The sequence below is a fragment of the Peromyscus leucopus genome, chromosome X (assembly GCF_004664715.2).
Source record: "Peromyscus leucopus breed LL Stock chromosome X, UCI_PerLeu_2.1, whole genome shotgun sequence".
Taxonomy (NCBI): Eukaryota; Metazoa; Chordata; class Mammalia; order Rodentia; family Cricetidae; genus Peromyscus; species Peromyscus leucopus.
In genome coordinates, this window is record NC_051083.1 from 119,442,717 (window position 1) to 119,465,676 (window position 22,960).

The following is a 22,960-nucleotide window of genomic DNA, read 5'->3' on the forward strand; positions in this document are numbered from 1 at the left end:
CAGGGTGGGTTTTGTTGGCTGGCCCTTTTACCCTACACCCAGAATGTAACATAGTTGAAGTTGTGCAATGTGTACCCTTTTTAAGTTGACTTCCTGCCCTTGGCAATTCCATTCCCCTATGTCTTGTTATGATTTGCTAACTCATTTCTTTTTAGTACTGACTAGTATTCCACTGCCTGAATTTATGACAGTTTATTTATCTATTCTCCTACTTGAGGACATCTGGTTTGCTTCTAAGTTGTTCTCTTGCCCTACATCCTCTGCATCATTTGCTGCTCTCAGTGTTTTGGATTTAGGCCATTCTAATAGCTGTACACTATTATCTCATTGCTTCTTTAATTTGGAGCTCCCTAGTGACATATGGATTGAGTATCTTTTCACATGCCTGTCTGTCATCTACATAAGACCTTTGGTGAAACATGTGCTATAGACTGACTGTTTCTGCTACCACTCCAAACCCAGCCAAATGTGTACGTTGACATCCTAATCCCAGATGAAGGGCATTTGAAATGTCATGAGTGCTGGTCTTTTATGAATAGGATTTGTGTTCCTCCAAAAGAGGCCTCAGAAGCCTTGTTTTTCTCTTCCACCATGTAAGGTTACAGTGAGAAACGAGCTTCTTTGAACCAGGAAGTGGGGCCTGAAAATACAGGAAATCTCTTTTCCACGTAGAATTTCAATTTCTGCATAACTTTGTAGATGTGGCTGGCTGTACTGGCAGATTGGATCTCTGCCTTAATGAGTGGCCATTGATTGAGGCATAAGCACAACAGCACCTTCCAGAAGGACCAAAGGATTGGCCAGAAGAAGAGAACTTCTTTGGCTGTCTTCCTTGTGGAATATTCATATTTGAGATCCTTGGCAAAGAACATGTGGCAGAGTTAGGAAAGTCAGCTAAACTCTAATGTCCTAGATAGGAAATTATGAATCAGGGCAGGAGGTGGTGCTGCAGGCTGTAGCGAGTGGGTGGAGGGACAGAGGGCCTGTCTCGGGCTGACCTTCCTCCTTCTGAGTGACACATTTGCTTTAGACATGCTAATAGAATTTTCTCTCGTGGGAGAAGAAGTCAACAAATAGCCATAGCAAGAACAAAAGTGCTGCACTGGCTTGAGAGTTTCGGAAAATTAACTGAGAAGTTGCAACAGAGAAAGAGAAGAGTTGGATGGAGCGTGGTTCTAGTGCATACAACTGAAAAGTAAACCAGAAGCCTGTTAGCTTTGGAGGAATCCTATCCCTTCTTAGTAGGGAACTTAACAATGATGTGTACTGTGTAAAGGAGAGAAATGAACTCATATTGAAACAAGTTATTTGCGTTCCTTTTTAATTTTAGTGACAAACATTACATGTCTTAGTTGGAGAAAAACTCCATAGTTCTCTCATGTAAATACTTGTTCTTCTTAACTCCCTTATATCACACCGTTAGAAAAAGGAATTCATCCTCTCAAAGTTCTCGGAGTTCTGTTTGCTTCCCTGGTTTTGTTATTCACATGATACTGAAGATACACCAGGCCAGGATGAAGTTGGCTGGCATTTTCCGCCATCATGGCAGGCAGGACAGTGAGTGACTGACAGAGACTAGGGACTTCGGGGATGGTGGTGCATGGAGCTCAGGGATGAATAAATGCCAAGCACGTTATTTATAAAAATATCAAATGTGGGAGGAAAAGGGTCTCAAGAGCAGGCAAAAGGGTCTAATGTTTAAGAGGACTGAAGTGTAGGTATTCTTTTTCTTGGTGCATTTTCATTTAGGACGCTTTCTCACAGAACACAGTTATTATGTTTTGAGAAGTCCAGTGGCATGCTGAGAAATATTTTACCAACCAATTCTATCCCCTAAGGGTAATTAATGATTTGTAGCACTTGCTATTATTTTTCTGTTTTGGTTTTTTTGAGACAGGTTTTCTCTGTAGTCCTCCAAATTGCTCTGTAGACCAGGCTGGCCTCGAATTCATAGAGATCTGCCTGTCTCTGCCTCCTGAATGCTGGGATTAAAGGTGTGCGCCACCACTGCCTGGCACTACATTTGATATTTTTATAATGTATTATTATATTATAATGTAATATTCTCATGGCAAATATAAACTCTAGCACAGTCAGTGAACTGTGAAGTTGGTGAGGGGTGTATTTATGAATGTAAATAGTTTCAAAAGTATCAGTGAAATGTAGCCAAATAATTAGCAGATGGTGGTTTTTTGAGAATCCTCATTGTTTTTAATATAATTATAAGTTTGTATAATTTAAATTTAATGGTACCTGCATTTAATAACAAGACCACAAAATTTCCCAGAAACTCACAAATTGGGTTCTTATAAGCTTACACAAGTTGGCTCTACTACATACTGGATTCAACCCACCTCTGAACCCAAGTCACTGGAAGAGGCCATGTGGAGGGAGTTCCACCCACAGCCCCAGATGATTAGCACATGCTTAGCCTCAACTGCTAGATGTAAGAGGAACTTCCTGGCCAGTCTAGCTTTAGATGGGTCCAGCCCTGGCTTCAGTCCCACTTCTACTACTTGGCGAGTCCCAAAAGAGAATTCCTCAGTTGAGCCCATTCAACACACAGAACCACAAGTGAAAATGATTAACTGCTATATTAAACCACTAAGTAGGGGTGTTTTGTTATGCAGCATTGGCTCAGAGCAATAGCTCAGAAAAAAAATACACACCCTTATTGTTTTGATTGTTACAATTATTGACAGATTAATTGATACAATATTTCAAGCAATGAGAATCCATCCTGCAACTTACAAAGGAAGATTTCCTTTTTACTCTTGCTTAGGGTCCTAGAATTTTTTTATGCAATGACTATAATCCATCCCAAATTTCCCTTAAAATATATAACTGCAGATGAAAAGTCTGTAATTACTTTCCTCAGTGTAGTTAGTCTCCTATTGGCCTGTTGTTTACTTTCATTCTGCCACAGCAGGGACAGCGTGAAGTGAAGTCACACCACTGAAGCCCAAAGAATCATGACTAGGCAGCTCTGGCGATTCCATTTTCAACAAAGCCTGAACAATTTAATAACAGCAGTGGAAAGATACCGGATGGAGCTCACAGTTTTTTCCCTCCACCATTAATTTGGTTGTTTTCTTAGCTTCTTTTCAAAGTTTTCTGTTAATTTTTTTTTTGTGTGTGTGTGTGTACGTGTGTGTGTGTGTACGTGTGTGTGTGTGTGTGTGTGTGTGTGTGTGTGTGTGTGTGTGTACAACTTGTAGGATTTGGTTCTCTCTTTCAACCATGTGAATCCTAGGGATCAAACTCAGGTGGTCAAGCTTGACAGCAAGTGTCTTTACCCACTGAGCCATCTCCCAAGCCTGTTATTCCTCTGTTTCTGAATGGACCATAAGATAGACGTTAACAGGGATGAAATATTCATTTAGAATCCATTTCCTTCCTTTGTGTTTCCTCAGAGAAAACACTGACATTGCTTGTGGACTTGTTTCTACATAAGCCATTGACAAGTTGGGGTAATGGAGAGGGGCTTAAGAAGACCTTGGTTAGAATTGCTGAGCTTCCATTGATGAGCTCAGAGTTGCCTGTAGAAATAAAAAGAACAGAAGAAGAAAACTGGGGAAAGATAAGGAGGGAGAAAAAAAGACCTGCATAGGGAATAAAGTTATGTGGAGCTTGAGGTAGGGGAGAGATTTAGGTGGCTGGGAAAAAAGGAAGAGGAGGAGAAGAAGGAAGGGAGAGTATTTTACACTCCAATTGATTATTCATAATATGAGCTGAGTTAAATGTGTCACGAATGCTTTCTCTCTCTCTCTCTCTCTCTCTCTCTCTCTCTCTCTCTCTGGAATCTTTCTCAACAGATCAATTCTTTTTCAATTTTCTCCTTCATATTTTGGTTACTGGGTTTTAAGTTACGAAGATATGACCATGAAGATCAGCTTTTATGGATCATAGTGAGGTAAAATCTAGTTTGCATTGTATTGGTTTAATAGCTCTGTTCACTTTAAAATGGGGTGAGGATTCAAATAAAACAATGATTTAACAAGCATTTATGAGACAACTAAGGATATTTGAACACTGATAGGACACTTGGTGCTGTAAATATTGGTAATTTTTATCTTAATTTTAACTTAAGTAGGATCATGGTTAAGACAAAAGTTGTTTAATTTTAAAGATATATATTGAAGTGTTTGTGGGTGAAACTATAGGATATGTGGAGAGGGCAAAGGTAGGTGAGAGAGGATATAAATTAAGATTAGCTTTCCACTGAAATGTGTTGAAGCTAGGTGATTCATGAAGTACCTGGAGATTCATTAGATTATTCTTTTCTTTCTGAATATGCTTGAAGATTTCCATAATAAAAAGTGAAGAAAAAAGTGGGCGAGCTAATAGCTATTGTTCTTCCTTCTTAGAAAATCAAAATTAATTACTTCTTCTTATGTGGTCCATATTTGCTTTCTACCTGTGGGCTGCCAGTTCTTGACAGGGAATAGTAATCACTACCCTTGACTATTAAAACTTAGACTCAGTGTTTGCTGATATTTGAGTATAGGTGGGATCTTAACTCAAACCAACACTCAAAAATCTTAATTAGCATCAAGTTTCAAGATAATTCTTCAGTGACAAAAAGATTTCCCTAGTGCATTGGAAATCCGAGTTAATGAATACAAAATTGACTTCCATTCTCCCCGGAACTACAGCTGTTGAAGAACGTGAGCTTCAGCAGTTTCCTTTGGTGAACTTTCTTCACTTGCTGTGTGTTTCCATCTCACTGCTTTTCTCTTCAAAGGAGAGGAGGCCATCCAGCGTCGTCCCACACTAAGGGCAGAAATGGAGGTCACCCATTTCCACTTTGTTTCCCCCAGAGAATGCAGATGATGTTGCGGAGCACATTTTAAATCTGGTAAAAGAGTCTCCACCTCTGGATGAAGAAGAGACCAAGATTATTGTTTCTAAAGTAGATGATATTTCCAACTGTGATGAGATAAGTACCAACCTAACCCAGATGATACTCCAAATTATCAGCACGGTGACGGAAAAGCAAAGCGATCCAGCTTCTAATTTGCCTCCAGTAAGCAATAAGTAAGTCAGAACACTTGGCTCAGAGACATTGTTTCATGAAACTTAGATGTTATTGTGTTACTTCCTCAGCAACCAGGCAGTTACGCTTTGACAAGGTCCAGTGCAGTGGATAGCACTATTTAAATATGAATGAACTCTCAGTGATAATGACTCTTCAAATAAATTCTTATCCAAAACCCAGCCTGAAATCCCTCCGACTGTTGCATGTTTCTATAAAATGTATCCAACCCACAGAACCCTGAAAAACTTAGGAACTGTTCTGGTTGATACTTTCTACCTCACAGTCAATAACCTACTCTTTTTGTTTTTTCTCCCTGAGAAGAAATAAACTACTTAAATTGACTTATGAATGTCTTATTTTTATTTATTCATTTTATTATATTTTTATTTATTCTTTGAAAATTTTCTATACTTACCCAATAGAGTTTGATTTCACACACACACACACACACACACACACACACACACGTATGTATGTATGTATGTATGTATGTATGTATGTATCTCACTACTTCTTCCAACTCCTCCTAGTGCCCTCTCCCCATTTTATAGGTAGCATTCATTGGACACTAAAGAAGACAACAACTCTTACATGAAGCTCTATCCATATACCCTTTAACCTCTTAAACTATTCTAGTAGAATCGATGACTCCATCCATTTCTCCCTCCCCCATTTCTACTCTCATTTCCCTCTCCTGTCCATCTGCTTGAGCCTCCTATCCAGCCCTCTGCTTCCTCCATCTGCTGGGCTCCAAAGTCAAGGAAGTAACAAAGTCAAGCATTGCAGTGAGGCACCTTGAGAGGAAGAGGTTTATCAAGGACAAAAAGAGAGCTGTTTGCCTCTGATTCTTTTCAGGATTCTGAGGATAATTGAGCGTGCTGGTCACAAGATGGAGTTTGTGGGGAGAACAGCAAATCTCACTGTGGCCAGGCTGGCTTTGGCTGTTCTGCGGGTGGACCACAGGTTTGAAGGTATGGCTTTCAGCATCCACTCCTCTGAAGAAGTCACAACCCCCCAGGTGAGTGCAACTCAGGAAACTGAGAGCCAGGCAACCAAATGCTGTTCCAGATATTCACCTGTGAAGCAAAAGTGCACCTTTGGAAGCTAGTAACCTGAATGGGAATATTAGAAAACCTAGAGATACCAGGGAAGATTTGTGTATAACCTGTGGTAGGCTAATATCTTAGTTGCACTGGTGACTGTGTAGTGTGCAATGATGTCACAGTTGGCGCTGTCACCTGAAATCATCCCAAATATTTGTTGACTGTTGGCTCTCACATATGAATAACTTATTTTATGTTGGATGTTATACTACAGAGTATTGTTGAAATACATAAGGTAATAGAAAAGTCAAGGAATGTGCCCAAAGACACATAGCCTAACAGCTAAGCTGAAACTCAGACCTGTTTGGCTGCATTTAAAATCTGGACCCAGATTAGGTAACAGAAGCAAATGACAAATGTTTGATGTGATGTGGATGCTAATTACCCTGATTCATCACACTGTACTCCATAGATAAATGCAACCATTATGATCAATTATTAAAAACTCTCAGCCCTTTCCACCATCTAGCAGCACTTCAGTCTCTGCAGGTCATATGCTACTTCAAGAACAATCTGAGGAACCAGATTTTATTTTTACATCTTAAAAATTATAAAATTACATATGGGAAAACATACAAATCCTAAGTTTGTAGTCTCTGAGTTTAGCTAAGACATATGTCCACATTACCCCAAACCCTATCAAGATATAGAATATAGACATTTATCCTGAAAGACCCCCATTTTCATCCAGGGGTCACCTTCCTTTTTGATTAGACAGAAAAGGGGAAATGCTGTGGGATAATGTGTTTGTACACTGGTTTAATAAAATGCTGATTGGCCAGTAGCCAGGCAGGAAGTATAGGCAGGATAAGCAGACAAGGAGAATTCTGGAAAAAGGAAGGCTGAGTCAGGAGACTCCAGCCTGTCATCCAGAGAGCAGCATGTAATGTCACACAGCTAAAACCATGGAACAAGTGGCAACATATAGATTAACAGAAATCAGCTGAGTTTAAGTGTGAAAACTAGTCAGTAGTAAGCTTGAGCTAATGGCTGAGCAGTTTTAATTAATATCAGCCTCTGTGTGTTTACTTGGGTCTGAGCAGGTGTGGACCTGGTGGGATACAGGAAAACTTTCAGCTATAGCCACCACCATCCTGACATTTTTCTGCCATAATTTGTTCCTTCTCTAGAACTTTATACCTCCAAACAAAATCATGTGGTATATATGTGAATCTCTGGTAGAAGTCTTCTTTCATATATCTTACATTGTTTTAAAATTAATCATTCTGTTTTCCATATTAATCATTCCAAATTAATCATTTTGTTTTTAGTGCTGAATTGATTGCTGATGAATAATATTTCATTGAAGAAACATATCATGTACTTTTTTTTATTCTGCTGTTGCTGCATATTTGGTTGTTTCCAGTTTGCAGATATTAAAAATAGTGCTCCCATGAACATTTGCATAAAAGTCTTTCTGTGGACATGTTTTTGTGTGTCTTGGGCAAATCTCAGAAACTGGCTGATAGGGTATATACTTATATTTGTAAGAAATTCCTGTGTTCTTTTCTCCTGTGGCTAATGATGGGCAGGAAGCTTTCATTTTCATCTTGATTGCACGCATAACTTCATTGTTGACTTAGCTGTCAAAGTCTTTTGTTTGTATTTTAATTGTCTTGTAGTTCTTCTTTGCAACTTTCCTATCATTTTCTCAGTGGTGTCTTTTCATAGGCACATGTTTAGAATTTTTTTTTGAAATCTAATTTGTAGTTCTTTTACCTTACTAATAACCATATACGATTTGTTTGGAAAAGAATGTTGGCATGGGCCCATCATGAAAATGTTACCTTATGCTTTTTTTTTTTGCTTTATTTAAAAACCCTTTGGTTTTAACTTTTATGCTTAAGAGGAAGAGCCTCCATGAGCTAATTTTCTTTCAAGATATGAGATCACTTTATTACGAATGAATATTTAGTTTTTAAAACAACACCACTTATTAGGAACTTTCCCCTTCCCATTGCTGTTCGTTGTTACCTTTAACCAAAAAAAAAAAAAAAAAAAAAAAAATCAAGCCATAATACATTTAAAAAAATAGTTGGGAGGTGGAGAAATCTCATAAAGCCTCACTCCTAAATGAAAAGCTGCAAGCAATTGTTGGCTGCTAAGAGAGGGAGAATCAAGTCTTCTCCAGGGATTATCAAGCCCTGAACACATATATGCTAAATTAACTCAGCAGGTTGGGTTGGATTTATAATTGTATATGCATCTACATCTCTCTCTCTCTCTCTCTCTCTCTCTCTCTCTATATATATATATATATATATATATATATGTGTGTGTGTGTGTGTGTGTGTGTGTGTGTGTGTGTGTGTGTCACAATAATGATTTAAGAATAAGAGGTCATGAATTCGAAAATGAGTAGAGGGAACATAGGAGGAATTGGAGGAAGGAGATGGAGGGATATGTGATATAAATACAGTACTCATACATGAAATTCTAAATAAATAATTAAAACAAAAGAATTGGAGAAATAAGCCCATTTCTAGGCTTTCTGTGTTGTTACATTTCTTTCTTTCTTTCTTTTTCTTTTTCTTTTTTTTTTTTTTTATAAATCTTTGATTTATTACTACACTGTATTGGTACCTATACTCCTGTGTGAGTGTGTGTGTAGTATGTATGTGTGTGCACATGTGTGCATATGTACACCTGTGTACACATGTGCACAGGCCAGAGGATACTGTCAGGCATCTTGATCTGTCACTCTTTGCCTTATCCCCTTGAGATAGGGTCTCTCATTGAACATGAAGCTTGTTTTGAAGGCTAGATCCTCTTGGCTATCTCCTTATTCCCCTGGTACCTGCAGTGTGAAAGAAAGTTAGGTATGAGCCCTAACTTTAAAAAAAAAAAAAAAAGATTGTTACTCTAAGCCTTTTCTAAATCTATATGAATTTTTACATCTGCCTGAAAATCTATGCAAAAAAAGGTATTGTGGTTGGGATTGAAACTATTGATCAATTTTCGAGGAATTTAGTCCTTAGCCATATTGAGTCTTTTAATCTATCGACATTTACTTAGTTCTCTAGTTTGTCTCAGCAGTTTCATAGTTTCCTGTGGAGAGCTGATATGTTTGTTAATCAATATTTTTGCAGTGCTGGGTATCAAACCACTAACCTTGAGCATAGTAGACAAATGCTCTACCATTGAGCTACAGCCCCAGACCTCAGTTTTTGAAATGAAATCTTGGTTTATAGATCAGACTGGCCTTGAACTCACTATGTGTCCCAGGTTGGCTTCAAACTCACAGTCCTCTTATCTCTGATGCCAAGTTGCTGTTATTTAATAGGCTTGTGCCATCACACCTGACTGTGTTTCGATGAGTTTATTCCTGAGTATCTTATTTCTATGATGTTTTTGCAAATGGAATATTTTAAATTTCAATTATTTTATGCTAATATATTAAATGCAATTGATTAAATACAGAGTATATAATATGAGTTGACTGACCAACCCTAATCCTAAATTCCAAAATGCAAAATATTTTATATTTTGGGATTTTGAGGATTTCCAATTTCAGATTTTTGGATTAGGAATTACACAAGCAGTAAGTAGAGGTTACGCAAATGTTTCATAATCCAAATCTACAAAATCTGAGACACTTATTATGGTCCAAGTATTTTTGACAAATGATATTCAACCTGTGTACATCATTTGTGTATCATGTACATTCAGTGGATTCACTTACTAGTTTTAGTTATTTTATAGATTATCTGACATAGAGTTTTGTGTCTTCCTTGGTGATTTTTCTCTTTCTGAGTGTGAATGTGTGTGGTACGTGTGTGTGTGTGTGTGTGTGTGTGTGTGTGTGTGTGTGTGTTTGCATGAACAGAGTCCAGAGGAGAAAACTGGGTGTCCTGCTCTGTCACTAGCTGTGGGATGGTCTTTCTGTAGGCTGTAAATATGTGTTGCTACTATTGGTTAATAAAGAAGCTATTTTGGCCTATGGCAATACAAGATACAGCCAGGTGGGAAATCCAAGAGAAACACAATGAGAAGAAAGGTGGGGTCAGGGGAGACACTACAAGCTGCCAGGGGAGCAAGATGTAATAGAACACAGGTAAAGCCACGAGACATATGCCCATACATAGATCTCATTGCAGATGGTTGGGAACCACCATGTGGTTGCAGGGAATTGAACTCAGGACCTCTGAAAGAGCAGACAGTTCTCTTAATCTCTAAGCCATCGCTCCAGCCCTGTTATATGTTTATTATTTCCATTCTTGAACTTTCTTTGGGATGATTTTTCCCTCTTTGTCTAGTTTCTTAGTATGAAGCCATAGACTATCTGCTTTAGATCCCTTTCAGTCTGTGTAATCATAAATGCTATAAATATGTAATCATAAATGTTATAAATATGTAAATGCTGCTTTAGCTAAAATACTCATATCTTTAAGATGTTTTCCATATTTGTCAGTTCAAAATATTTTTCACTTTCTTCTTTAATGTCTAGATTACTTAGATGTGAGTTTAGATCCCAAATATTTAGAGATATCAAATATATTATTATTTATGATTTGTTTCATTTTGGCCAAAGAATGCACTTGGTATGGTTTTGTTTAGTCTAGTTTTATGAGATAGGGCCTTATGTAGCCCAAGACCACTTTCAATTCAACTCAAAAAGCAGCTGAGGATGACCTTGAACTTCTGATCTTTCTGTAGCTACCTCCTAAGTACTGAGCTGATAGCCATGAGTTGCCATACTTGATTTAACGTGAATGTTTTTAACCCATTTAAATATATTGGAACTTGTCTTTTGATCCTGAGTAATTGGGTGCAGGTTTTATGTACATGAAAAAGTGTAAATTTTATAGTTCTTAGGTATATTGTAGCATAAATATTAATAAGGTCACAGTGGTTGATAGTATTCAGATCATCTATGTGTTTATTAATCTTTTTCTTAGTTATTTTCTAGTTGAGAGGACTATTAAAATCTCCAATTTCATATAACTATTTCTTCCTTTAATTCTTTTAAATTTTGACATATTTATTTCATGTACATGTATGTTGTTGGGTTTTCCTAATACCATCCTTAATCATAACTTACTTATGATTATAAAGTGCCTCTATCTTTTATGTCTTTCTTTGAGACAGGGTTTCTCTATGGAGCCAGGACTGGCTTTGGATTGGCTATATGGCCCTGCTGGACTGCAGCCAGTGAGGGAGCAATCTCTACTCGCTGTGTGCTGGGATTAGATGTGTGTGCCACCATGCCTGGCAGTGCCACCTTCCTCACAGCCTTCTTAGGATACATGTGTATAAACACGATCATGTGTGCCCACTACTTTCTTTATATCTAAAGTACAATACTGGTAGAAAGCATATAGTTCGTGTTTGACCTTTTTTTCATCAATGCTGGAGATTTCTGCCTTTTACGTGTATAGTGCTTTAGTGTTTAATATAATTACTGACATGATTAAACTTTAAGCTTAAAATTGTTAATGTTATGCTCTTTTCTATACATTTGGCTCTTATTCTGCCATCTTCCTTTTTGTTATCTTTTATTTTACTTTAAAAATATTTATTACACTTCACTTTAATTTTTATTAGTATTTACTTTTTTTTTGAGACAGGGTTTCTCTGTGTAGTTTTGGTGCCTGTCCTGGAACTCACTCTGTAGACCAGGCTGGCCTTGAACTCACAGAGATCCACTTGCCTCTGCCTCCCGAGTGCTGGGATTAAAGGTGTGCGCCACCACCGCCCGGTGTATTTACTCTTTATGTTATGTTAAATCAGCAAATAGTAGTTTTAGAAAAGAATCGACTTTGTTTAGGACATTTTCGTGCAGTGGATTTTGATCATCTCTCTGCCGACCCCCTCTTGTTGCACTGCTTCTCTTCTTCTACTCGTCCCTCATCCCCTTGGACAGTCCCCTCTATACTCTCAGGCCTTTTTAAAGTTAATAGACTGCCGAATGAAAACATGCAACATTTGTATTTCTGAATCTGACTTATTTCACTTAACATGACAATCTCCAGTTACACTCACTTCCCTGGGACATATTTCATTTTTCTTCATGACTGAATAATATTTTATTGGGCATATATAACTACAATTTTAATCCATTTATATGTCAGTGGTTACCTCAGCTGATTCAATATCTTTGCTATTGTGAGTAGTATCATAATAAATATGGGTGAACAGATACCTTTCATGTGATTTTGATTCTTTTAGGTATATACTCAGGGGTGGGATAGATAGATAATATAGCTGTACTATTTTGGTTTCTGATGAAACTTCCATACTGATGTCCAGAGGAGCTGAACTATGTTACATTTCTACCAGCAGCATATGTCCTTTCTATCACATTGTCTTAGGGTTTCTATTGCTTTGATTAACCACCATGACCAAAAGCAGGTTAGGGAGGAAGGGATTTCTTTGGCTTATATTTCCATATTGTAGTCCATCATTGAAGGAAGTCAGGACAGGAACTCAAACAGGGCAATAACCTGGAGGCAGGAGCTGATGCAGAGACCACGGAAGGGTGCTGTCATTGGCTTGCTTCCCATGACTTGCTCAGCCTTCATTCTTTCTTTTTTTATTGGAAAATAACTTTTTATTATTTAATTTTTTCCTTTTCTCTTACATACCAACACCTCTTCTGCCTCCCTCCCCTTTTCCTGCCCCCCACCCCCCCCTGCTTACCACCATCCCATCTCATCCCCTTCTCATAGAGGGTAAGGCCTCCATTGGGTAGTAAACAAGGCTGTCAGCCTGCTTTCTTTTTTTTTCAACTATATACTTCTTTATTGCTTTTAGAAGGGAAGCTGAAACTAATGGTGTTATTTTTTTAATGGAATATTTTCTTGAAATTCTGAAATGAGAGAGAGAGGTGCCTAGTCTCTCCATTCTTTTTATTTATTTATTTATTTTATATATTTTATTTTACAATACCGTTCAGTTCTACATATCAGCCATGGGTTCCCCTATTCTCCCCCCTTCCACCCTCTCCCCTTACCCCCAGCCTACCCCCCATTCCCACCTCCTCGAGGACAAGTCCTCCCCCGAGGACTGCGATCAACCTGGCAGACTCAGTCCAGGCAGGTCCAGTCCCTTCCTCCCAGACTGAGCCAAGCATCCCTGCATAAGTCCCAGGTTTCAAACAGCCAACTCATGCAATGAGCCCAGGACCCGGTCCCACTGCCTAGTTGCCTCCCAAACAGATCAAGCCAATCAACTGTCTCACCTATTCAGAGGGCTTGATCCAGCTGGGGGCCCCTCAGCCTTTGGTTCATAGTTCATGTGTTTCCATTCATTTGGCTATTTTTTTTCAATAATTGAGTAAAACTGAAATTTATTATAAGCCACAGTCGTCCTAGGGACCTCCATGCTATATATATAGCCTCTATGGTTCTATGGGTTGTGGTCTGATTGTTCTTTATTTTATATCTAGTATCCACCTATGAGTGAGTACATACCATGACTGTCTTTCTGAGTTTGGGTTACCTCACTCAGGATGATTTTTTCTAGATCGATCCATTTGTCTGCAAACCTCATGATGTCATTGTTTTTCTCTGCTGAGTAGTACTCCATTGTGTATATGTACCACATTTTTTTCATCCATTCTTCCGTTGATGGGCATCTAGGTTGTTTCCAGGTTCTGGCTATTACAAATAGTGCTGCTATGAACATAGCTGAGCATGTATCTTTATGGTATGAATCAGCATTCCTTGGGCAGCCTGCTTTCTTATAGAACCCAGTACCACCAGCCCAGGGATGGCACCACCGCATTGGACTGGGCCATCCCCCATTGATCACTAAACGAGAAAATGCCCTACAGGCTAGTGTACAGCCCCATCTTATGAACACATTTTCTTAATTGAAGTTTCCTCCTCTCAGATGACTTTAGCTTGTATCAAGTTGACATGAAACTATCCAAACACACATCTTATACAATTTTCTTAATGTTTGCTCTAGAGATTAAAATATACAACTTAATATTTTCATAGTCTAGTTAGAGCTAATATTGGCTGCTTCACAAAAAAGTAGGAATTTTAAATCATAAATACCTACTTAATACTCCCTGTTCTCTATTTTCTCATTTTCATATGTGGGTTATTATTTTTTTATTTAAGAATTTTTTTACTCATTTTACGTACCAACCATAGATCCCCCTCTCATCCCTCCTTCCGCTCCCCTTAGCATTGCCCTCCCTCACCCCACGACTCAACCCCCATCTCCCTCCTCCAACTCAACCCCCATCTCCCTCCTCCAAAAGGGAAAGGGCTCCCAAGGGAATTCAGCAAAGCCTGGTATATTTAGTTGAGGCAAACCCAAGCCCCTCCCCCACTGCATCAAGGGTGAGCAAGGTGTCCGACCATAGGTAATGGGATCCAGAAAGCCAGCTCATGCACCAGGGATAGATCCTGATTGATCCCACTGCCAGGGGTCCTCAAACAGACTAAGCTACACAACTGTTTCCCATATGAAGAGGGCCTAGTCCAGTCCCATGCAGGTTCCACAGCCTTCGGTCTAAGGTTCATGAGTTCCTATGAGCTTGGTTCAGTTGTCTCTGTAGATTTCCCCATCATGATCTTGACCCCCCTTGCTCATATAATACCTCTTCCCTTTCTTCTACTGGGTTCCCAGAGCTCGGCCTGGTGGTTGCCTGTGGATCTCTGCATCTGCTTCCGTCATTTACTGGATGAAGGCTCTATGATGACAATTAGGGTAGTCACCAATCTGATTACAGGGGAAGGCCAGCTCAGGCACCCTCTCCACTATTGCTAGTTGTCTAAGCTGGGGTCATCCTTGTGGATTCCTGGGAATTTCCCTAGCACCAAGTTTCTAACTATCCCCTGAAATGGCTCCCTTTATCGAGACATCTCTTTCATTGCTCTGCTGGTGATTTTTTTTTTAACCAAGGAAGACTATAGACTTTACAAGAGAATTTTATGATTATTTATTTATTTATTTATTTGAGTTTTTTGAGACAGGTTGGCATTATATATCCCTAGTTGCCTTGGAACTCACTATGTGGCTTGGGCTGGCCTTGAACTAATAGAAATCTACCTGCCTCTGCCTCCCAAGTTCTGGAATTAAGAGCATCTGCAACTATGCTAAAGAAGTTGAGAGAAAGGGTTTCCCCCGACTCCCCGGGTACTTACTGGATTTCCATCTAGCATCATTTGCCTTCAGCTTCACAAACTTCACTGAGCCTTTCTCATAGTCCAGGCATATCTTGTGATGAATTGTCTGAGTTTTAATTTTTCTGAAAACATCTTTCTTTTATTTGTTAAAGGATATTTGACATCCCCCATCATGTTTTGAAAATATTTTACTCTTTTCTGGTCTTAATTTTCTTCTGGTGAGAAATCAGTATCATTTGAATTTTGTTTTTCTGTATGAGATGTGGAATATATTATTTCTACCTATTGACTTTTAACATTTTCTTTGATTTTTCTGGTTTGATTATTATGTGTCTTAGTGTGTCTTTCTTTGTACTTTCTACTTATCCTGTTGAAATTTATTATTTCTTCAGATCTTGTTTCGTCACCACGTTGTCTGTCCATTTGAGACTCCAATTTCTTGTATGTGTGACCTTTTAATACTGCTTCAAAAATCCTTGAGATTCTGTTCAGTTTGTTGTTGTTGTTTTGTTTTTTCAAGACAGGGTTTCTCTGTGTAGTCCTGGCTTTCTTGGAACTCGCTCTGTAGACCAGGCTGGCCTTGAACTCATAGGGATCCGCCTGCCTCTACCTCCCAGGTGCTGGGATTAAAGGTGTGCGCCACCTCCACATGGCTTCTCTTCATCTTTTAAATTATTTTATTATCTCTTTTCTGATGGGATAATTTCTATTCATGTATCTTATAATTCAATGGCATTTGTTATTGTCATATAACTTGAACTCATCTAGTATAACCAAAATATTCCAACAGTCATCGTAGAATTTTCTGTTCCTGCTCTGTATCCTTCTTATTCTTATTGTTTTGTTGTTTCTACTGTTATTCATTCTTTTTGTATTAATTGAAAGTACATTTTATTTTACATACCCAAGCACAGCTGTACATGAGGCTTTAAAATCATTGTCTGTTAGTTTTATTTTTGGTTGTGGGCCTAGCCCTTAACAAATCTCTCCAGCTCTGACTGTTAATTTTAGTGTCTGGGTCCACTCAAGATTGCTCTCCACCAATTGTCTTTGTATTTGTAAGTGGATCATATGCATTCTTCCTCCATACATCCAGAAAATTTGGATTACATTCTGGACATTGTGAATTTTCTTATGTGGAAATTCATTTCTAATATATTTCTCTGAAAGCTATTGATTTGGTTATAATGGGCAATTACATTGTCTGGAATCAAAGTAAACTCCATGTCTTGGGTGGCAGTTCAAATCTTAGTTGAGTCCCTTGATCTTTATTTGAAGTTTGTCCTATGCATATATGACTCAGAGACCAGGAACATAATCTGTCAGAGTTTAAAAGCTCTCTGCATCTCAGATGTTTCCCATCCTGTCCTTCCAATGGTTGTAGTTCTCTCGATCCTTTGCTTCTGATTCTTCCCACTAAGAATAAGTAGATTTCTCTAGAAGCATTTTCAGATGCCCTTCAAAGCATCAGCTGAACAGGTGAAAAACAGGTGGTTCACCTTGTGCTTTTACCCTTTTCTGAGTGCTTCCTCTGCTCCAGAATCTATCTGCCAGTGCTCATTTTCCTGGGCTTTCAAATGACCGTTAGTTTATATAGCTGGTAGATGCAGGAAACTCCTCATCCATTAAGAGCTATTTAGCTATACCAGAAGCAGGTGTTGACCTCCCTGTTTACATATGGAGTCTCCATTATAAATATCAGGGGATAAACAGACCATCAGCCCTAGTCACATTGTTGGTACCAAATTACCTATATGCTGAAGCTAAATCATGGCCTGTAAGGTCATCAACTGAGCATGGGTCATCTGTGCTAGAAAGTCCATATGAGTTTTACATTCAAGTCATTCTACAGACATTATACACTGCCATACATACTTCCCTTACTCTATACCCGACTAGGTTACAGCTCACTGAGCAACACCATGGATAATAGGAAAAATACAGGATCAAATTACATGTTTTCATTCAGTTACCCCTTGGCTTTATGATTTCTGGATATGTCTTTTAACTTCCCTGAGACTCTGTTTACTAATATCCTACTACAGCACACTGCTCAAATTTGACAAAGATATTAATTAAGAGAATGCATGTAAGGTGCCCATACACCCATTTTTGCCTGAAAGATTCAGGTTTATGATTGTGGTCCAAGTGTAATTTTTAATAAAGCCTATTTTCATTCTCAAAAATGGTCTAGTATGTACTAAATACTATTTATTGCAAATGAAACCAGCATAACCTTCTAACCATGAATCTCTAGCAGAATTGCTAAAGGCTAATGCCTTACTTCCCTGGCTCACTTTTAGTGAAAGCATTCTCAATGGACTGTGCGGCAGGTGCCTTATACTACTACGTGGTTTGTTGTTGTTTTTGCTTTCAGAACTGTATGGGAAAAGGTAACCTGGTGTCTCAACTCACCTTTATTTCTGAACATTGGGGCAAATCACCTAAGTTGTTATTTTTCTTTTCACCATGTGTGTGGACTTAGGTGAAAGGGAAAGAACCTTGGAAGAAAAAGTGTGTGTGTGTGTGTGTGTGTGTGTGTGTGTGTGTGTGTGTGCAAGTATTTGTGTGTGTGTGCATGTATGTGTATATTTGTGTGTATGTGCACGTGTGCATATGTTTGTGTGTATGCATGCATTTTTGTGTGTGAACACATTTGTGTGTATGCGTGATTTGTGTGTGCACATGTGTTTGTATGTATATGTGTATTTGTGTGTAGAAAGTGTGTGGTAGGTAGCCCATGGAACCAGGCCCCACCCCTCAGCTTTAGCCCACTGTGGGAACTCTGAATTGGTTGGGATGGGAGGACTAGAGGATGTGACTATGATGGGTGAAGACTCCAGCTTTTATTTCCTGATATTTCTTGGCAGATTTTCCTTGGCGGTATCCCTCTAAGGAGGGTTTTGGCTTCCATATATTTGCCTAAATCACTGAGGGAAAAAGTTCCTCTTAATGGATTACAAACCATCTTGTTTAATTTTTTTGGCCAAACCTCACTCTTTAAGGTAAGTTCTTGCCTCTGGTAACTGTCATGAACTGACATGGTGACTCACTGTAATTATGAACTCCTGCTATTTTCATGATGTTCTGTTTATTTTAGAATATGCTCTGATTGATTCTACAAGTCTTTCAGCACAACCCCTCGCCCTCCACATGAATCAACATCTACTTTAATGATGTTTTACATTTTTGAATTTTCACAGTTCCTAAGCTTTGGATGGGACCTTAAGGGTTATCTGGTGACCAAATAGGAGCCTTAAGATGTTTCAAAGCAAGAAAAGAACAGCATGTTCTCCTGATGAGATTGCTTTTCGGCTTATTAATATTCCCTCCTCCATCTTTCATGGCTTCTAGCTCTGAGTGATCTAAACCTCACCTTAAGCTAGAGGCAATGAAAAGTGGTGAGGCATGGTCTCGGGGACCAGCTGCTAGGATTTGAAGCCGACATTGCTGTCTTCTACCTGTGTGATTCCTGGCAAGTGATTCACCTCTGTGTGCCATAGTTTCTTGCAATGTGAAACAGTGTAAGAATAGGACCTTATGGACCTGTTAAAGGACTGAAGGAGTTAATATCTGTAAAGTGCTTACAGTATTGCCTGGCACATCCTAAGCACTGAGCAAATGTTTGCATTGCTGTTGTTATTGCAGGATTGGGTCTCTGCCTGTGACCACTCTATCTGATCGTGCTGTTGGGATGACAGCAACCAGAGCTAGCTTAAGGTTCATGACAGGGATCACTATTAATGTGAATGCTCTCATCATGTACCTCTGGCTGGCCTGGAACTTTCTGTGTACACCTGTAGACCAAGATGTCAGAGATCTTACAGCTTCTGCCTCCTGAGTTCTGGGATTAAAGGCATGTGCCACCATACCCAGCTTTAATTGTTACTATTTATGCTTACTACCTCATTTACTTCTTATGGGAAACCGAGGCTCAGCAAAATAGTTTGGCACAAGGTCACACAGTGATGAAGTGGTATAGTTATCAATCACATTCAGGCTGTCTAATGCCAAAGTTCCGACATTTGTTTTTCCTTTCTTTACCGTGTGTGTGTGTGTGTGTGTGTGTGTGTGTGTGTGTGTGTATGTGTGTTCATGTACATGTGTGTATGTGTGTTTATACATGTTTGTGTGTATAGGCACACAGGAACACACATATGTATGTATATGTGGGGGCTGCACATTCGAATGTGTATCTGTGCATGTGGAGGCCTAAGGTTGATGCCAAGATACATCCTTAATTGTTCTTCCACCTTACTGATTAAGGTAATGTCTCTTACTACAACCCAGAGCTTGCCAATGTGACTGGGCTGGGGATTTCATGTATCTGCCTTCTAAGGCTGGAATTACATGTTGGCCACCATTCCCACCTGGCATGGGTTTTGAGGATCCAAACAATGGTCCTTTGCTTGCACAGAAAGAACTTAACTACTAAGCGATCTCCCCAACCTTGGGGTTCCTATATTTGAAGTTAATACATTAATTTATCCAGATGTGCTTGATTTCTAAGGAATTATCCAAATAAATGAATTCTTAGTGGTCAAACATTTACAGATTGATTTGGGGGGATATTATACTGGTCTGATAAAAATATAGCAGATACTTTTAGCACCTACCAATTTAAGTGTACCATATCACCACCAAATGTGTTTGCAAGGCATTCTGTTTCCCTGGCATTCTGTGACCACTCTTCTCTCCAGCTAAATTCTATTTGTTCCTGTAGGTTTAGTTCAAATCCTACCCAGGATGCATCCCCAGAATTAATAAGTCCATTCTCCCTTCTCTGTACCCTGGAAAAATTAGTGAAGAATATTTTGTAATAATGATTTAAAATGTGTTTCATAGCTGTCTGAACCTTTTGATATTCTTGTCACTGCTCTGTATCATCAGAGATGCCATTATTTTTGGTCTTAATTTCCCTCCTTCCTTCAGAGGGCTGTGCTTGCCTCTCAGAATAAGAGATAAACTTGCTTTGCATAGATTTTACACTTAATAAGTAATTTTGATTCGCTAGCACCTTCCATTGAAATAGACTAAAGACCTTTGAAAAAATTAGCCTCCAGACGTCATAGTGCCGGATGAAGAAGGGTTAGAACCAGCTCGGCATCAAATTCAGAGCTGGAAGGGCCCTCATAACTCAGTGTCTCATATCTTCATTGTGCCAGTGAGGTCACCAAAACCCAGAAGGGGAAGGCACTTGCTGAAGGTGACACAATTCATTCTTTTATTCACCCAATCATTTATTTATTCAGTAAATAGTCATTTCATTCCTATTCTGTATCTTCCATGGCACTGCATGCTGGGTGCTGGGTGCTGGGTGCTAGGGCTACAGTGCTAAGCAAGAGAGAGGTGGGGTCTGCTCTCACAGAAAACACAGTGAATTAAAAGAGAACAGAAAGTAGATGTTTCTAACACCGAAAGAGGGACATGAGGCTGGGATCTGTGTTACTGGTGGCCGAGGAATGCTGACTGAAGACATGCTACCCTGTAACCACGTTTCTCTTCAGTGCCCAAGCTCCGTAGCCTTAGATTTGCACAGCTTCCTATAACCTCTTTTGATTGGAATCTTGATGGCCATTACAACACACTACCTAAGGAATTGTCGACCATACACCACTCTTGAACATCCTGTACCTCTTCCTTTCTTCTACCAGCTGTAGCTCTCAGGAAGGAGCAAAGGCATTGAGCAAGCACACTGTGGCATAGGGACTCTGGGACTGTAGAAGAGGGAAGAGAAGGAGCCACCTGAGTTAGGGGAGCTCTCAGCTGTGAAGGGGTCAAAAATGAGATGAAAAGTGAATAGAGAGGACACAGAGGAAATATCTGTGTAAATGCTCAGAGATATAACAGGTACAACTTGAGTTTGGAGGAGTGAGAAATGATTTCCCCTCCCCTCATGTTTACTTTGTTGTAGGTGAGAAACATGAATCCAGAGAAGAGGTTAGTTAAGAGGGTCATTATGGATATTTCCTCCTTTGGCCTTTCCACTGCAAAAAACTGTATACCTTAAGCTAAATTGGAGGCTAGTTAGAAGTCATCTGGTCTACCTCTCTTCCTCATGTTACTGATGGCCCATAGAAGAGAAGGTCTTTGGAAGAACCAGAGGGCTTAGGCTAGCACTTGGTTTTCTGAGTGTCAGTAAGACCTTACCACCATCATGGTTTGCTGATGTTCTGCTTTAGCAGGCTGCCTTGGGGAACTCTGAAGAGAAAGGGACACTAAGTCATCAGAGTGTAGACTTGTTCTTTGTCTAATTGTTGGAACTTAAGCAAGAAAGGGTTAAATTTGGTTGACAATTTGAGGGTACAGTCCACAGTAGTAGGGAAATCCTTATGGCAGAGACTTGAGAACGCTTATCATATAGTGTCTGCAGTGGGGAGGCACATGACTGCTGGTGCTTAGCCAGCTTTCTCCTTGTTTATTCACTCCAGGACTCCTAGTTGAAGTCATGGTGCCACCCACATTTAGAGTGCATCTTCTGCTTCAATTAGCCTAATCTAGATAATTCTTAAAAGGTATGCTCAGAGGCCAACCCAATCGACATGATGCTTCTCAGATATGTCTGGAGGTTTATATCCTATATGATTCTAAATTCTGTCATGTTACAATATTAACCATCACATGAGTGTTTAGTATGGACACAAATGGCCATGAACAGAAAGTAGGACACTTCCAAGTTGACCAAGACCACATTCATGATTACTCAAGTGCTTAAGTTGACTAGGGAGTGGTTAATGCACAGTTTTCCCAGTGGCGTCTTCTAACCCTGTCCAGTAGGCTCTTCAATGGATGCTATTTGAACATCGAGCCTTCTTAGAAAAATTGTAGAGGATTTTCTTTATCTCCCTCCCATCTTCCTCCAGCCTACCTGTGGTTTTCTATATGTAGCAGAGGAGGCAACCACTCAGCTAAATGGCCTTCTGGAGACTAGGCCTTTGAAACTTTGACCTTATTAATTAGAGAATCTCCTATCAGTACAAATATATTTTAGTTTGTCATTTTTAAATCAACATATTTGTAGAGATAGGAGACTCTCTAATTAACAAGGTCAAAGTTTCTATCCTGCCACTCATTGGCTGTGTGATCTCTGTACATACAGGTATTAAGCCTGCCCAAGCCTCAGTTTGTGAAAAAAAAAATGGCCTTGTGATGTCAGTGAGAGCTGAAGAATATGCATGTGGAAAGCACTTAGCCAACTATATGGATCACAGGAGCCAACAGATGCAATACCTGCTGTATATTAGGCTGTGCAAGGCATGCTAGGATATAATGTATGAACTTCGACCTCAGAGTGGTCTTCTAGAGTGGAGATGACTATCTTTGAAGACATGTTTCAAGCTGGGTGTTGATAAACCTAATTCCTTCTCCTCTGGGGAATAGACCATGTAATGGCTTACAACTAATTCATGATGGATTCAGATTCCTTATTAGAAAAGATTTCCTTATAAGGATGGTCAAGAGTTAGAACCAAGTTAGGTGGTAAAATGTTTAGATCTGGAGCATTATCAAAGCAGAGAATATTTTACTTTGTTGCAAGGATGATATTGAGTAGCTGGTAGAAACCCAATATTGGTTTGGATAGATTTGTTCTAGATAAATGGATGGATGGATGGATGAATTGTTCTAGTTTTCTTAATCACTGAGCCTTACATGAAGAGAACAGATGCACTGAATGACTCTGAAAATTCACCCTTAGATAGTGATTTTTCCATGCCCAAACTGTGTAGCACATCACC

The 22,960-nt window shown here is 39.2% G+C and overlaps 1 protein-coding gene across 1 annotated transcript in view; it reads left to right on the forward strand.

Moving 5' to 3' along the window:
* Adgrg4 (adhesion G protein-coupled receptor G4) overlaps positions 1 to 22,960 on the forward strand; it is a 102,321-nt gene that overhangs the window by 57,240 nt on the left and 22,121 nt on the right. Inside the window, exons 11-13 of the mRNA XM_028889884.1 lie at positions 4,821 to 5,037; positions 5,894 to 6,056; positions 18,095 to 18,229. Coding sequence (XP_028745717.1) covers positions 4,821 to 5,037; positions 5,894 to 6,056; positions 18,095 to 18,229 — 515 coding nt within the window. The remainder of the gene's footprint in view (positions 1 to 4,820; positions 5,038 to 5,893; positions 6,057 to 18,094; positions 18,230 to 22,960) is intronic.